The sequence below is a fragment of the Vigna umbellata genome, chromosome 6 (assembly GCF_029865625.1).
Source record: "Vigna umbellata cultivar VRB3 chromosome 6, Vumbellata_1.0, whole genome shotgun sequence".
NCBI classification, from domain to species: Eukaryota; Viridiplantae; Streptophyta; class Magnoliopsida; order Fabales; family Fabaceae; genus Vigna; species Vigna umbellata.
In genome coordinates, this window is record NC_142170.1 from 13,117,476 (window position 1) to 13,135,059 (window position 17,584).

Sequence of the window (17,584 nt, forward strand, 5' to 3'; positions counted from 1 at the left end):
AGTCCATGATTAAACGTCCCGGGAGATACAATTTTGATAAAAAAAAAACATATATTATTGAAAACGCATTTTATTCAATATTCTTACGAATAACCAAAATATTTCATGTATACAAATATTGTTTTAGAAAGTATGCATTATTCCTTACATTTAAACTCTTAAGCATTAATAACCACTATTATCTTACTTTTTTTTATTTATAAATATATAAAATAATATTTTTTACTTTTATTAATTTAAAAAATAAAAATAAAAGACATACTAGTTAGATCTGAAAAAACTAATACCACCCTTGATAAATTTGAAAATAAACTTTAAACAGAGCATTTGAAAATTGGCATCTGTCATACTTTTATGGTTAATTTGTCACATAACATTTGTCGTGATACAATTTATTTGTTTGATAAACACAACGCGGTAGCTCCTCTTCTCCATTCTTGAAGCAGACAAAAGGATACAAATCAAACATCACATGACAACATATTTCTCACTTCTTAAGATGTTTATCAAACCAGTTTATCATGACTGTATGAGCCTCCCCTGCAGCCTCCACAGCTTTTGGGTCATTAGGATCGTATCTCACCGTCCATCCATGTGAGACGTTAGCAAATATCTTCACATAACTATCAATCTGCACAAAGCAAAACTCAGTACTAATAAAGTGAAGAGATATTCGACAAAATATGTCCATCAATGCCCATACAAAATAAACCATTTCTTTATTTTGACAAATATTCGATAACTAAAAAGTATTAATTAATTCTCAGTTCTGATTGTCCACCTATCGACTAGAGATAAGATCAATTCATAGTTTATAAGTGAATGCAAACCTCACCTATAAGTCGGTTTTATGGGATTGAGTAAGGCTTAAAATTCACCTACTAATACCACCTCTTATCCTATGAAATTCTTGTTCATGCAGCAATGTCTAAAGACACATGACATGTTTATTTTTTTTAAAAAAAAAAAACCTAAAATGACAGAACATAACTACTACAAAAGGAAAATAAGTTTCATTGTACCTCAGGTTTAGCATCTAAGACTTGTTTAAATTGATTTATGAGCTTTGGAGGAGCGATTGAGTCATGCTCAGCTCCAAGTATAGCAATTGGAACTTCAACACCTGAAAAAGATTAAAGTAACTCTTTCACAACTAACATCCAATCACTGCTTATGAGATTTGTATCTTTATTCAACCATAAACAAATGGTAAATGAAAGACAACATCAAAAAGAGATTTACAAGAAAACACAACCACTATACTGTCAAATTCACAAAAAGTTGAAGTTTTTGTCATCTCATTGAGAATTCATACCACGGACGTCATCCACAGTGATAAATGATGGATGTAATAGCACAGAAGCTTGAATAAGTTTGGCTTTTCCAAGGTCAGTTACAGTCCTAGCTGAGAGAAAGAGAAAACACACATTACATTCTGTAGTTTACACTTCAGGTGAACTGAAATTGCAAAATACAAAGCCACTTACCACCCCAACAGAAACCAGCAAATCCCACAGCAGAAGCACCTTTCCTTTTCAAGGCTTCAATGATAGGTTTTGCAGTTTCAATACCTTTTGCCTGCACATTTAATAGGTAATGTGACAATCAGACAAAATGTATTACAGATTACAGAAAAGTCACAATTTTTATTCATCTCAACTCAAACTGACATGATATTTGATTTGCAAATCAGACACCACATAAAATGGTGGCCACCCTTTAGCTTACAGAGTCCAAACATCTAAAAATTCCAATATAAGAACCTAACATTGACTTATAAAGAACAGAAAGAACATTTTTTTTCTTGCTAAATCAATGATAAATGATAAAGAAGCAATTGTCATTAAGTGAGAACTAACCGGGTCATGATCTTTAAACCAAGCATCGAAGGGCCTGCTCACATTCTCACTATTGTAGGGTTCTCCATTGAAGAAGTCAGGAACCGCCACAAAATACCCATGGTTTGCAACTTTGTCCGCAATTTTCCTATGCAACATAACAAACAATTCAAATAATTATACCACTTTAAACATACTTCAAAGTATCTTTTGTAATTTAATTTACTCAAACCATAGTGTTCATTCATTTACCCAAAAAATATTTGTTATTAAACTATCTTAAGAATTCAATTCATTTTATGCCTTTTGGCCTCCATAGAAACAGTATTTGCTTACAATGGAAGACAGTACATATGGCCTAATAGAGAGATAAACTGAGTAAATCAGGCATTGAAAGTAACATACCTTAAAAGTGGTGGTTTAAATCCTACGAGACAAATTGAGAATGTAACGTTAATTAAAGATATTGGTTAATGGTAATATTAATATAATTGTCGGTAGAAACAAACAAGATACACCAAACAGGGAATTAAGAATGTCAGGGAAACTGATATATTGGTGTTTTCAAAATTATCACAATGCATCACAAGAAATATTTTTTCTATTTGTAAACCAATCGAAGAATGAATCACAAGAATAACTAAGTCACTGGTTTCGGTATTCTATTAACAAGAAACAGAACCCAGTTATGTTAGATGCTTTCTGCTTCTGACATGTTTTCTTTCAATCTGTTTGTTTGGTCACTTAAAATCAATAAATGAACAAAAATTTCAACGTTTGGAACTTCAATAAAATTATCTGTACAGAAGCAAAGAGTAACAATGGTGTTGATATATCTGGAAGAAAGAATACCAAAAATATCAGAAACAAGAACAATGGCAAGAACGGCTAGAGGAGAACCAGTGACATAGGTGTTAACACCGGCGATATTGGTATCATAGCCAACACCACCTGAAGCATTGAGAATGGGAGGGTTCGAATAGCATTCACTTCCCACCATTGTTGTCTCTCTGTTTTCCTTCTGCTGTGCTCAAACTCCTATCTCCATTTTACCTTATATGCATGACTGATGCAGGGTTTGAATGGTCATTACAGTCATGCCCATGGGCCCCACATGAAACTTGAAAGGACGTTCCACTTCCTTAATTACTATTCTCTGGTCACTGTTGTTGACCACACAAAACAATACAAAATTCGAGGTTTGTAACATCCTGTAAGCAGCTGTTAAAGCAGTTTTTAACAATTTTTTATAATAATTGGTTTATTTTAAAAAAAATTGTTAAAATATTATGATCTAAAATATTAAAATAGGAAAATGCATGTTTAACCACTTTTTTTTATAATCTTTTTATAATAGTTTATGTGACAACTTATTCGTTTCAAATACACGAACCAATAAAATATATTGACACATAATTTGTGGTCAAAAAGTTGTTAAAATATAATGGTCTATTAAAGTAAGGTAACATGATATACTTTTACATTTATTTATTTGATATTAAATATAAGAGTAAAATAGTTATAAAAAGTAAAATTTTGTATTTTTTTAAAAAGAAAAAATGATTCTTTTGACACATCTAAATTTTTTATATTTATTTGATACTATTTTTCCTTACTTTTTACTCTTTTTTATTTTGAAAAATACAAAAGTTTATATTTTTATAACTTTTTTATTCTTGTATTCTGTGTCAAATGAACGTAAAAGTGTACCATGTTACTGTTTTTTTTTGTTTTTTTTCTTTTTAAAGTATATCCTACTATGATAATATCTGTGAGAGTTAAGTGTTGTTTAAAGTATTTTTCTTACATCTCTCACACAAATATCTCAAATATTTGCTGTCGACTTCGTTTGTAAGAAATGATATTATAATGATAAAGTATTTTAAGAAATACTAAAAAAACTCATTTTTTTAATTGAATAATGTTTTAAATAAATTTTATTAAGAAATTTGTTTAATTTTGTTTAAAAATTTGTCCTTTTACTTTAAGTCAATCTTTCCTCGTATAAAAAACTTCCCTTAAATAAAAGAAGTTGGATCAATAATGATAGTTCTTTTAAGAAAATTACTAAATAGAAATCAAATTTAATCATAAAAAATAATTAGTTATTATACTTTTTAAGTTAGATATATGATTTTAAATCATATAAGAGATAGATGTATTGATTAAAAAATTAATAGATATTTTGAAATATTAAATGTATTTGACATTTTTTACATTTTATTTCCTTAATATATAAAATGTATTTATTAACGTCAAGAGTTAAGTATTATTATATTATAGTACACATCAAAGGCATAATAAAATTTATTGTAAATAAATATATTTTAATATTTAACACAAAAAGATTGATCCATAAAAACAATTTATTATTTTCTTTACAAAATACTCTTTTGTTTACAAAATATAGATTGTAATCCACATATTAAATTTAATAAAGAAATGGTAAGACACGTTATCCGTATTATATTATTGATCTTAACCAGTGAATAACAAAGTAAATAGTAATGTTATTTCACTTTCAAAGTAGAACCTTCAACTGTTACAACAACAAAATCAAAATTGGTATTCTATATGCATTTCTTAACCCACTCATATGTAACTATCATTTGAAGTGCATCCTTCTCAACTTCACATCACTAGTTGGATTAATAGTTAACAATTTTCTAATACATCTCAAACTAGGATTTAAATAAATGAATAAATTAATTTTATCAATTAATTGATTAATTAGTTTTATTAATAAAATGTAAATAAAATAATTAATTAATTGACTCAAAAATAAAAAAAATTAAAATATCAATAATTAATGGAAAAACAATCTTATACTATAATAGATGTGACACCCGGGCACTGACGAGGGCGGGGAGTGACGCCGGTGCAAGAAGCATGGTGCAGGGGGCACAGACAAGGAGCGGCTCCTGGCAGCTTCGGGTGGAAGGGGTACATGGATGAATCGAACATACACCGGAATGAGAGGGATCTGGAGACTGTATAGGTATGGGACTATACGGTTGAAGGATAGCTTAAAGGAATTGATTTGACTACTCATATCACCAAAATGCATTTACTTTTCGGTAGTCTGACTCATAAGAACTCCATGGTTAAGCGTGCTTAGCCTGAAGCAATTCTGGGATGGGTGACCTTCTGGGAAGTTTTCCCAGAAAGTGTGCGAGTGAGGACAAAGCACACTGGAAAGCCTGGTGGTGGTCTGTGGGGGCAGTCAACGGTCCCTGTGAGTTGTTTTACCAGTAAAATTTAAATGAATGAATGAATTCATTAATTAACACAAAAATTAAAATAGAAATAAAATTTTAATAATTAATGGTGATAAAGTATTATATTATAAAAAAAAATTAGGATAACTGCTTTTCATAATTAATATTATTTTTTTATCAATAAAAACTAAAAGAATATCAGAACATCATTAATTAATGTTGAAAAAAATATTAATTTTGAAATAAATTTTTTTTCTATAATTAAATTTATTTTTCTGAGTAAAATTTAATGAACTAATTAATGAATTAATAAACACCAAAATTAACAAAGTAATAAATATCTATAATTAGTAGTGAAAAAATTAAAAGTGTTAATTTAACATCCCAAAAATATAGCACACAACTATATACAGGTGTCAACATTTAATAATATGATAGAACAGTTACTACAATAATAAAGTCAAACTTATAGTTATTACAAAAATAACCATAAAATTTTTGAACTTTACAAGAGCTTCCTATACTACTATCGAACGTTCATTATATAACCGAACGGTTATATTTACAGAACGAAATAGTGAACGGTCGGTTCACCAAAACTATCTACACTATATGACCGAACAGTCATCTCCTATTCAACAAGAGTCTCACCGTCCAGCTCATGTTCCAGCGTAAGATCTTCCCCTTCTGCTCACATCCAACAAGGATGATCATTGCAATAGAAAATCGAACGACAACATGAATAAAAACAGAAAATAAGGGTAAGCTACTATAATTCAATTGAGCATGCATTCATACATGTAATAAAACTACAAATCATTACAAACCGAACGCTATAGCATACAAGAGCCAACGAAAATATCATACATAACTTGAATATCATGATTCATTGTACAACTGACACTTGACTTGACCATCCGAATTGTATGAATACGTAGCTTAAGATCGTTCGTGCACTCGGGTGGTGTAGTAACTGAAAAAACATCAGCTGCCACCCGAGGTTAGTCTGTTATAACTCACCCAAGAACCTATGGGCTAGGACCTCCCGTCATTCTCACATAATGACTTACCCATCTCTACTTGAGAACTGGTAATCATCAGAATATCAGGATGAACTCTGTGAATTTCACTATCTGTATTCATACTTTACCACCACATTATCCTTACACTGAGACATTCCTCTCCGGAATTCTCTTCTACATTACTTGAAACATAAACTTTTATTTGAATACCAATAATATTTCCCATACATAATAGATCATTGTTGTAATAAACAACCAACACCAGGCCATAACATCAGCATTGAAAGATCAAACAACATTTCACATAAGAAGACCGAACGCTCAAATAACACCACTATTAATTACAACCGAATGGAAAGGATCAAAACAATAGACGAATATGACCGAACGTTTATTTAATAGTTAAAACTTTGACATGAGCCGAACACATTTTTAAGAATAGAACACTCTAATCAAACCAAATACTTAATATAAGACCGAATCATATTTAACTATCCTCCACACTAGAATGAACGTATTTCACTATCCTCAACGCAATAACGAACGCTATTTCATTATCTGATAAAACCGAACGCTTAGAGCTTATACTGAACACTTATAACTACTGACCCTTGGTGTAAGACCGAACGGTATTTCACTTATTTGACAAAACCGAACGCCTAGAGCTTATACCAAACACTTATGATTACTCTTACAAACTTCATCAAACCTAATACTGTTAAGGAAACCGAACGTTAAGACATTTTAGCTGAAATATACATAAACTTGTATCTGATCATAAACAAATGTATTTTAAGCCTAGTCCAAGTACAAAGTCTACTAATAATAATATATGAGCTATCACAAACCAAAATACCTAATCCAATAAAACTGATTATAAATGTATATAACCATCAACACTTGATATATTAATCACTTCCTATAAACTGAACGGTTATACACTAGCAAGGCTAAAATGCTAGCTCTATTGATAACTTATTAACTGACCATGACCGAAAGGTTGAGACCGAACATCCAACTCTTCTGCATAACTTTGCATAATCCCTATAGACTTATACAGAACCACCCAAAACCCAGAAACATACATTTCATACACTCATATACAAATCACCAATCAATTCATTCCATACATACACAAAACCATCACATGCATAATTAAATTTAATAGCTTCCCTTACCTCTTAACAGACCGATCGCTCACAATATAAACTTTGCACCACGACCAACACTCAAACGCCAAGATTCACTGTTTAAAGAAACGAACCAACCCAAGGATCGAAAATATGATCAGATTTGAAGAAAAAGAAGAAGACAACTACATGAAACCAGAAACTAAACTTGCATGTACCCAAAAACTAGATTTTCTTAGAAGTAAAAGAACCTACCAGTTCAAACCACTAAACGATCGGTTGAAAGGAGGATCCTTGCTACCAACAACCTTACATACACTCTGATGGATGATCAGATGGAAGAAAACGTGAGAATTAATGGAGGAAAAGATGATAATTTTAGAGAGAAGTTAGAGAGAAGGAGGAGAAACGAGTTCAAAAGGTTTGGAGGAGAAGATTGCCTGCAGAAAGTGGAACCAGCTTTTAAAATTTTGAGATATTATATATTTCCTCAGCAAACCGATCGTCCACTCTCCTACAGCCACCTGTCTCCCACTTCCTGAGTCTCATTCCCCTCTTGCAGACACACGTTTCCCACTAAGATGGGGAATTTAATGGTTCTGACTATTAACATCAGTTTAGTTAATATGCATTTTAAATTATTGATAATTTTTATTAACAGATTCTTTATCAGTAAATAAAATTTATATTATAGATGAATTTATCATTGAATTTTTTTAGTAAACTAAATATAATTATTAATAGATTTATTTTTCAGATTTTTCATTTGTAATAATTTCGTTAGTAAAATTTATTTTTAATTTAAATTTTAAAATTCGTCAATAAATTTTTCTACAATTTATTTTCGTTTATAAAATTTCATGTTAATTTCAATAATTTTATAATGATTATATATTTATAATAGTTATAAAGTTTTCGAGCATTGTGTAAAGGAACGTAGCATTTGTGCATTAAGCAGAAACAGTGTTCATCACTGAAGATGGCACGCAAAGGGTTTATTCTGCTTCTGTTCTTCGCTCTTACCACACTCTCACCGATTGCTTTTGCGCAACAACACTCATCTGTTGTGGAAGTTCTTTCTCTGAATCGAAGCACTTTTCCTACAAGCTTCGTTTTTGGGACAGCATCCTCGGCTTACCAGGTAAATGTTTTCCTTATTCTTATCGAAAAATCCTTCACATCTCAACCTAACCTTGTAATGTTTTCTTATGTTTCTTCGTCGTATGTATGTATAGTACGAAGGTGCGGAGGTGGGATAGAACCAAGCATATGGGATGCATGATAAGTACGAATGTTTTCAAACTTATTAATTAACTCAAAATTTGTATTTATTTATAAAATAATGTGTTTTTCTCATTGAAAAATTGTAATTAAAAGTATAAAAGTGTGTAGTAAATTGTACAGGAATCTATACATCAAAGTGGGGGTGCTATCATATGTTTCCCGCTAAGCCAACATTAAGTTTTATTCGCTCAGCACATCAGTACAACTCACTAAGCGAATAAAGGACAATTACACATATGTTGCAGTTGAATATTCGCTTAGCGCATAAAGAGTTGTACGCTTAGCGAATTAGTTATTTTTTCAATTGACTTTTAATGTGGGAAATAGACAGAAAGAACTTCTGATAGAAGTTTCGGACAAAGGAAAGAAACAAAAACATGTCAGGAACTTCCGAAGATTACTTCAAGCCATCAATACACCATTGATCTGATGTAATTTTCATGTTCAATATATAGTTGTTCGTTCATATGCTCTTTCTTGAATTTAATAACATTGTATGAAAATATAATGTTATTTGAATGTCTTTATTACTGGAAAGTAACTTTGAACATGAACAACATAGATAGAGCACCTAAGTGATTTGGGATATATGGATAGACTCAATAACTTGGTCATTTTTAGCATCAGACTTAATGCAAATTGTATGTTAAATTGACTAAAGAATTAACATTTTGATATATAAATATAGAGGGATTAGGACTAGTATGCCTTGATGTGAATGTTTGAATGAAATAATGATATATTGTACAAAGTTTTATCTTCGTATGATTCACAAAACTCATTTTCAACAAAGTTTCTTTTAAATATAATTTCTTGCACACCAACTGTTTGATAAAATACCAAAAATAGTTTCTTGTGTTATTTTGTGCATTTTGATGTTTAAGTGAGTTATAAAAGGAAGAATTTTTATGTATTATACAAGTCCTTTAGAAAAACAATACTTACTCTATATGGAACGATTGGGTATACTTGCCAAAAAAATTAACATACATTCATAAATATCCAGGTTTATCTTTGATATGATATAATTGTATTTACATATATTTATACATACTTAACTAATATTTTATATATATATATATATATATATATATATATATATTTATCAAATATTTGACAAAAAATAACATATATTATTGAAAACGCAATCTATTCAATATTCTTAGGAATAACCAAAATATTTCATGTATAAAAATATTGTTTTAAAAAATATTCATTATTCTTTACATTTAAACTCTTAAGCATTAATAACCACTATTATCTTACTTTTTTAGTTATAAATATATAAAATAATATTTTTGATTTTTATTAATTCAAAAAATAAAAATAAAAGACATACTAGTTAGATCTAGAAAACTAATACCACCCTTAATAAATTTGGAAATGAAAAAACAGAGCATTTAAAAATTGGCTTCTGTGATATTTTTATGGTTAATCTGTCAGATAACATTTGTCTTGATACAATTTATTTGTTTGATAAACACAAAGTGGTAGTTCCTCTTCTCCATTGTTCAAGCAGACAAAAGGATACAAATCAAACATGAGATGACAACATTGTTCTCACTTCTTAAGATGTTTATCAAACCAATTTATCATGATTTTATGAGCCTTCCCAGCAGCCTTCACAGCTTTTGGATCATTAGGATCGTACCTCACAGTCCATCCATGTGAGACGTTAGCAAATATCTTCACATAACTATCAATCTGCACAAAACAAAAACTCAGTACACTTGTACTAATAAAGTGAAGAGATATTCGACAAAATATGTCCATGGCCATAGAAAATAAAACAATGTTTATTTTGACAAATATTGGATATAACTAAAAAGTAAAACGTGTTAATTAATTGACAATTCTGATTGTCCCCACCTCTTATCCTATGAAATTCATGTTCATGCAGCAAAGTCTAAAGACATATGACATGTTTATTTTTTTAAAAAATAAAAAACCTAAAATGACAGAACATAACTACTACAAAAGGAAAATAAGTTTCATCGTACCTCAGGTTTAGCATTTAAGACTTGTTTAAATTGATTTAGGAGCTTTGGAGGAGAGAGTGAGTCGTGCTCAGCTCCAAGTATAGCAATTGGAATTTCAACACCTGAAAAAGATCAAAGTGACTCTTTCACAACTGACATCTTTCGAGATTTGTATCTTTATTCAACCATAAACAAATGGTAAATGAAAGACAGCATCAAAAAGAGATTTACTGTATACTGTCAAATTCACAAAAAGTTGAAGTTTTTGTCATCTGATTGAGAATTCATACCACGGATGTCATCCACAGTGATATATGATGGATGTAATAGCACAGAAGCTTGAACAAGTTTGGCTTTTCCAAGGTTAGTCACAGTCCTAGCTGAGAGAAAGACAAAACACACATTACATTCTGTAGTTTATACTTAAGGTGGCTTGAAATTGCAAAATACAAAGCCACTTACCACCCCAACAGAAACCAGCAACTCCCACGGCAGAAGCACCTTTTCTTTTCAAGGCTTCAATGATAGGTTTTGCAGTTTCAATACCTTTTCCCTGCACATTCAATAGATAATATCAGAATCAGACAAAATGTATTACAGTTTACAGAAAAGTCACAATTTTTATTCATCTGAACGCAAACAGACATGATATCTGATTTGCAAATCAGACACCACATAAAATGGTGGCGACCCTTTAGCTTACAGACTCCAAACATCTAAATATTCCAATATAAGAACCTAACGTTGACTTATGAAGAACAGAAAGAACATTTCTTTTCTTGCAAGAACTAACCGGGTCATGATCATTTAACCAAGGAGTGAAAGGCCTGCTCGCATTGTCACGATTGTAGGGTTCTCCATGGAAGAAGTCAGGAACCGCCACAAAATACCCATGGTTTGCAACTTTGTCTGCAATTTTCCTATGCAACATAACAAACAATTCAAATAATTAGACCACTTTAAACATTCTTCAAAGTATCTTTTGTAATTTAATTTACTCAAACCATAATGTTCATTCATTTACCCAAAAAATATTTGTTATTAAACTATCTTAAGTATTCAATTCATTTTATGCCTTTTGGCCTCCATAGAAACAGTATTTGCTTACAATGGAAGACAGTACATATGACCTAATAGAGATAAACTGAGTAAATTAGGCATTGAAAGTAACATACCTTAATAGTGGTGGTTTAAATCCTACAAGACAAATTGAGCATGTAAAGTTAGTTAAAGATATTGGTTAAAGGTAATATAACTGTCGGCAGAAACAAACAAATAGATACACCAAACAGGGAATTAACAATGTCTCAGGGAAACTGATATATTGCTGATTTCAAAATCATCACAATGCATTTCAACTCAGTCTTATAAATTTGTATCTACTATGAATTCACCTTTATCTCTAATCCACGTAATAATCATAATGAAGAAAATAAATTACAGATAGACGAAACTGAATTAATTAAACACAAAGATTAAAGCACCATCGTCTTGTCCTCTTAACAAGAAACAGAACTCAGTTATGTTACAAATAGAATAACTGAGTCACTGGTTTCAGTAGTATCTATAACAAGAAACAGAACCCAGTTACGTTAGATGGTTTCTGCTTCTGACAGGTTTTCTTTCAATCTGTTTGGTCACTTAAAATCAATAAATGAACAAAAATTCAACGTTTGGAACTTCAATAAAATTATATATACAGAAGCAAAGAGTAATAATGGTGTTGATATATTTGGAAGAAAGAATACCATAAACATCAGAAACAAGAACGATGGCAAGAATGGCGAGAGGAGAACCAGTGACATAGGTGTTAACACCGGCGATATTGGTATCATAGCCAACACCACTTGAAGCATTGAGAATGGGAGGGTTGGAATAGCATTCACTTCCCACCATTGTTGTCTCTCTGTTTTCCTTCTGTTGTGAACATTCCTAATTCCATTTGACCTTTTATGCATGACTGACGCAGGGTTTGAATGGTCATTACAATCATGGGCATGGACCCCACTTGAAAATTGAAAGGACATGCCACTTGCTTAATTACTATTCTCTTATCACTGTTTTTGACCACACAAAAAATACAAAATTCGAGGCTTGTAACATGCGATACCATTTAAGCCGCCATTAAACTATATACTATGTTGATAATATCTGTCACAGTTAAGTGTTGTCTAAAGTATTTTTCTTACATCTCTCACAAAAATTTCTTAAATATTTGTGTCCCTGTGACTTTTAAGAAATGATATTATAATGATAAAGTATTTTAAGAAATACTAAAAAAACATATTTTTTAAATCCTTTAGTTATTTTTATTTACGTGGGATTTTTCTATTTTGATCCTTTATGAGAATTTTCAATTGAGTCCTTATAAGTGTTAATTTGAATCAATTGAGCTCCTGACATTAAATTTAGTTAACGGAGCTAAGTTTTTACACAGGTGAAAGGATAACGTGTTAATTTCTTTAAACGTGACATGTTTAGAGTTGAAACGTAGCATTTGGACATCTTTTTCTCCTTTTTACATCTTCTCGTCATTCCCAATCCTAATATTCTTCTCCATTTTCAGCACTCTCTATAAATAAGGAAAATAGCTTTGTGAATCGTGGAGATGCTATTTCAGATTCCAGGTTTGATAGAGGTTAAGGTAGAAAGCAAAAGAGGCACGACGTTGGGTTTTGCAAAGAAGAGTTGTTTCGTGATTTCACGATTTGGGCGAAGGAAAAAGTTTCGTTATTTGCATCCCATGTGTGTGTTGCAGGTCAGCGAAGATGTTATTACATTGAAAAATATGTTATCACATTTTAGATCTCTATGGATCACAGGCAGATCGTGACTATGAAGATAGAAAAGTCCATTCAAGATCTGTCTACACCAATGCTTCACGGCGCTGATGTTAACTCTCTTGTGTTGTAGTCTATACCTATTTCACAATTAAAACAAGCAAAAGTAAAAAAGAAGAAGAAAGGATCCCACTATACAAGATCTAGAATGCACAGAGACAAAAATAATGTAGCTGTCGGGATAGTAGTGGCAACTAAGGAACTTACTGTCTAAGTGTACCAGAGGTGAACATTTCAGTCACGAAGAGGCAAAAGCAAGTCCTTTTCCCCATTATGTGTTGTTGCCATCATCCCTAAGAGTGAATTATGATAATTGCTGCTCCTACGCCTTGGACGGTTCTGGCTCTGGCTCCAAGAGGCATTCGTTCCATGAAATGAGTCGTCAAGGGGTGAAGGCATGGTTGGCTCACTAGTAAACCTTCCAAGGAACCTAAACCCACTATGCTTCTCGGGAATGGTAACGAAAGACTGAACCTTAGGGTCCCCAATGGAGTCAAAAATGGCTTTTATTTCTGTATGAGATTACTGATATGCCAGACCTTTGCCAGTCCAGCCGTGCTTGTCCGGCTTGTCAATGCTTGCCCCGTGATCCAAAAGGTATTTCACAATTTCAACGTTCCCCTCTGGCACTGCAACGTGCAAGGCTGTGGTCCCACTGTTGATGCTTGGAAGGGTGATATCTCCTCCATAGTGCCACATTACCGTCCAAATCTGCACGTACAATAACCCTGAGTTTCAGTCGCAATTTAGGGTTTCTGGTGTGAAGAGATTTGGGGCTTCCTGTGTTTCAAGTTTTGCAGGAAGTGTTTCGTGATAAAGGAGACGAAGAGGAGCTTCGTCTCGCATGGCTTCTTCTTGCGGTGGCTTTGCGTTGGTGGTGGAGGGGACAATAAACTCCAGCTTTACTCTCACATGAGCATGCCACATTTCAAAAAATTAACACATCAACTTCCTACTTGTACAAAAACTTAACCCGTTAACTAAATTTAACGGCATGGGTTTAATTGATTCAAATTAGAACTTTTAAAGACTCAATCAAGGAATTCTAATAAGAAAGGATCAAATGTGAAAACCACACATAAATAGGAACAACTAAAGGGTTTAAACCTTTTTTATTGAATAATGTTTTAAATAAATTTATTTAGAAATTTGTTTATTTTGTTTAAAAATTTGTCTTTTTTACTTTAAGTGAATATTTCCTCGTATAAAAAACTTCCCTTAAATAAAAGAAGTTGGGTGAATAATGATAGTTTTTCTTAAGATATTTATAAAAAAAATCTATTTTATTTATATATCATAAAAAAAAATAATTAGTCATATTAAACTTTAAAAATACTATTTTAATAAAGAAATCTTTCAAAAATTCGACAATTAGAAAAGCCAAAAATATATCTATTTCGATAATTGGTTCGCAGTATACTTCCTCGGTTTTTTCAAAAGAAGGTCCTTTAATAGATATTTTTTATTTTGATGAAATATCTATAAAATCTTATCTTTGTTGATTTTCAGATTACAATAAATTAAAAAAATTAAATCTTATCTTTGTTGATTTTCAGATTACAATAAATTAAAAAAATTAAGTAAAGAATAAGAAGTAATAATTAATATTGTTTTGACATTGAAAATAATCTTATCAAGAAAAATGTTTGAAAAGTCTAACATTGTAGTATTAATTTGCTTAGTATATTCTATCTTGAGCAGGATTGTTGCCGGCATTTCAGTTCCATACTCTACACAATTCGAATATAATAAACACTAAAGTAACACCCGATGTTGACCAGTGGATTAAAAATATATTGAAAAGACATAATGTTGGAATTTAATATTTGAAACGTGGATTAATATATTTTTTTACATGGCTCTAAATGTTTAAAACAATTAGTGTTAGATTGAATCATTCTATGTAGAAAGATTTTCTGGTTTGACTAAAAAATGAATGTCATCAGATTGTGATCCATTTATTCATAGTAGCAGTAGATAGACATATCTACAAATTGTCCAGATGCAGCTAATAATACCTCCGTTAATAATAATATAAAAAATTATAATTAAATTATCATATTTTATTTTAAAAATATAATAATTTAAAAATTATAATTTTAATATAAAAATATTTATTGTATTAATTTTATTTAATAATTAAGATAATTCTACATATATTTAATTTTTAATAATTATATATATATATATTAATTAACATAAAAAATTAGTATACATATCTGATCCACATTGAAAATATTATTTAGAATGTTAAATTTGGAAATGAGAAATTTGAATTTGAATTTTTTAAATTACGAATAATATCAAGGAGTTTTATAAAATAATATTATAAATACGAAAAAAATGTAATTATAGAATAATTGGTAATATATACCTAATTATCTGTAAGCATCACTGAATTCTATTCTTGACTGTTTTCTATACACATCTTAGGAAATTATTTAGAGAAGACGTGTCGTTTGGTGGAGCAGATATATAATATTTTTAGAATAGACAGGCACTCGTCAACTGTCCGATTATTAGTCATGGCCCAATTCATTATTAGGCCAATCTAATTACAATATGATTCAAATAATCATATTTTTTAATTCTCAAATAATAATAAAAATAATATTTTAATCATTAACTAAGATTAGTACATGATTAATTTAACATTCTTCCAATTAAAGAGTAGTCCATAATCAAAATGTGACAATTAAAACTAATTACATATTAAAAAATAATATGAAAATTTTGAATTACCAAAATAATATACATATATTGTGTAATAACTGGCAATATTTATTATAACAAAAAATATAACAAAGTAACGTAGTTTAATAGTTAAAAAACTGTAATACTATAATTGCCAGAGCATCGGAAAAAACTAATAAACTGATATTTAATATAAAAAAAATGTTCTGATAGAGAGTAACTCTTTTTTTTTTTATTTCAAAAGAGATTTAGAGTATGCACTCTTATCGCAATATATCATAAATGGCTTGAAAATTCTTTCAACCATATAAAAACAATATATCAAAAATTTATGACCAAACACTTATAGAGTTGAGATTCTCTATCATTGTGTTTAGAATGAATTATGTGTTATTTTTTATAGACATGTTCAATGCAATTTTTTTGAAATATATTTGTTTGATATTTAGATATTACGTATGTATAGATCCTCTTCAGTTTGAGTTTGCATATTGACTCGAAGTGTTTTGAATGAGATTAATATAATCTACTGGTTTGAAAATATATGCTTATAATTATGATCCCTTTTGTAACTTATTTTATTCTGATTAACTTACTATTCTGTGTTCTTTATAGTTTATTAGTGTAGTTGTATTTCATACACGAACATTTGTAAACTTTTAAAATTTATATAAAATAAGGTACGTATATATATATATATATATATATATATATATATATATATATATATATATATATATATATATATATATATATTGAATTTTCTCTATTTTGTAAATGTTTTATGTTAACGTCACTAGTGTAAAAAAGAGTTTTTGCATGTTATTTTGATTATTATATCAATTAATCAAATGAGACAAATTTAATAAAAATAAAAATATATGATTTTTTGGCTTATGTTACTAACCGAAACATATTCAATTTTGATTATAGAAGAATCGAAGTATAAAAACGTTACTACATAATAAAAAATAAAAAAAGGAGATTATGTTTTAATTTTCACTAGAAAGTAAAGGAGTATTAAATTTTTGATTGTGTAAAATAAAATAATTGTTTATTTTAGACTCCGATTGTTTATAAAACTGAAGTCTAATACTTATGTTTCGGTTTTAGTATTAATTGAAACTTAATATAGCGGTTATCTAAACCAAAGCCTAATATTCACTTTATGTTTTGATTTTGATAATAACCGTTACATACTCTAGGCGTTTTTTAAATATTTTTTTTTATTTTGTTTATGCTTACTTATTAAACTCAAACAAAATCATAATCAACTACATACAATAATATAAAATTAGATGATAATAACACATATTAAGAATGATATCCATAATAAGCATGATACAACAATATATATTGTTAAATAAATTACAAGTAAATGTACTAATTACTATTATACTATTTGTATTATGTATTTTATACAGATTATTCTTCTATACTTAATGGACTTATTAAGGATTAGTGTAAAATTCTTGTATTTATGCCAGAGAGAGAATAATTTTAATTAGTATATTTTTTTATTGAATGCAATTAATACGAGCATGAATAACATAATTATATAAAACATTCTTCTCATAAA

General features: G+C 29.8%; 2 protein-coding genes across 2 annotated transcripts; both read right to left on the reverse strand.

The window, feature by feature from the left end:
- Window positions 1–300: 300 nt before the first annotated feature.
- LOC148196814 (endo-1,3;1,4-beta-D-glucanase-like) lies at window positions 301–2,876 on the reverse strand. The gene is made up of 7 exons (XM_088092972.1): window positions 2,691–2,876; window positions 2,244–2,265; window positions 1,860–1,986; window positions 1,488–1,578; window positions 1,316–1,405; window positions 1,023–1,123; window positions 301–631 (listed from the first exon to the last, which is right to left on the reverse strand). Exons 1-7 carry the CDS (start codon window positions 2,836–2,838, stop codon window positions 488–490), a joined length of 723 nt encoding a protein of 240 aa, XP_087949098.1. The 5' UTR covers window positions 2,839–2,876; the 3' UTR covers window positions 301–487.
- A 7,015-nt stretch (window positions 2,877–9,891) lies between these two features.
- Window positions 9,892–12,408, reverse strand: LOC124824347 (endo-1,3;1,4-beta-D-glucanase-like). The gene is made up of 7 exons (XM_088092971.1): window positions 12,220–12,408; window positions 11,647–11,668; window positions 11,265–11,391; window positions 10,934–11,024; window positions 10,762–10,851; window positions 10,493–10,593; window positions 9,892–10,196 (listed from the first exon to the last, which is right to left on the reverse strand). Exons 1-7 carry the CDS (start codon window positions 12,365–12,367, stop codon window positions 10,053–10,055), a joined length of 723 nt encoding a protein of 240 aa, XP_087949097.1. The 5' UTR covers window positions 12,368–12,408; the 3' UTR covers window positions 9,892–10,052.
- Between the last annotated feature and the right edge of the window lie 5,176 nt (window positions 12,409–17,584).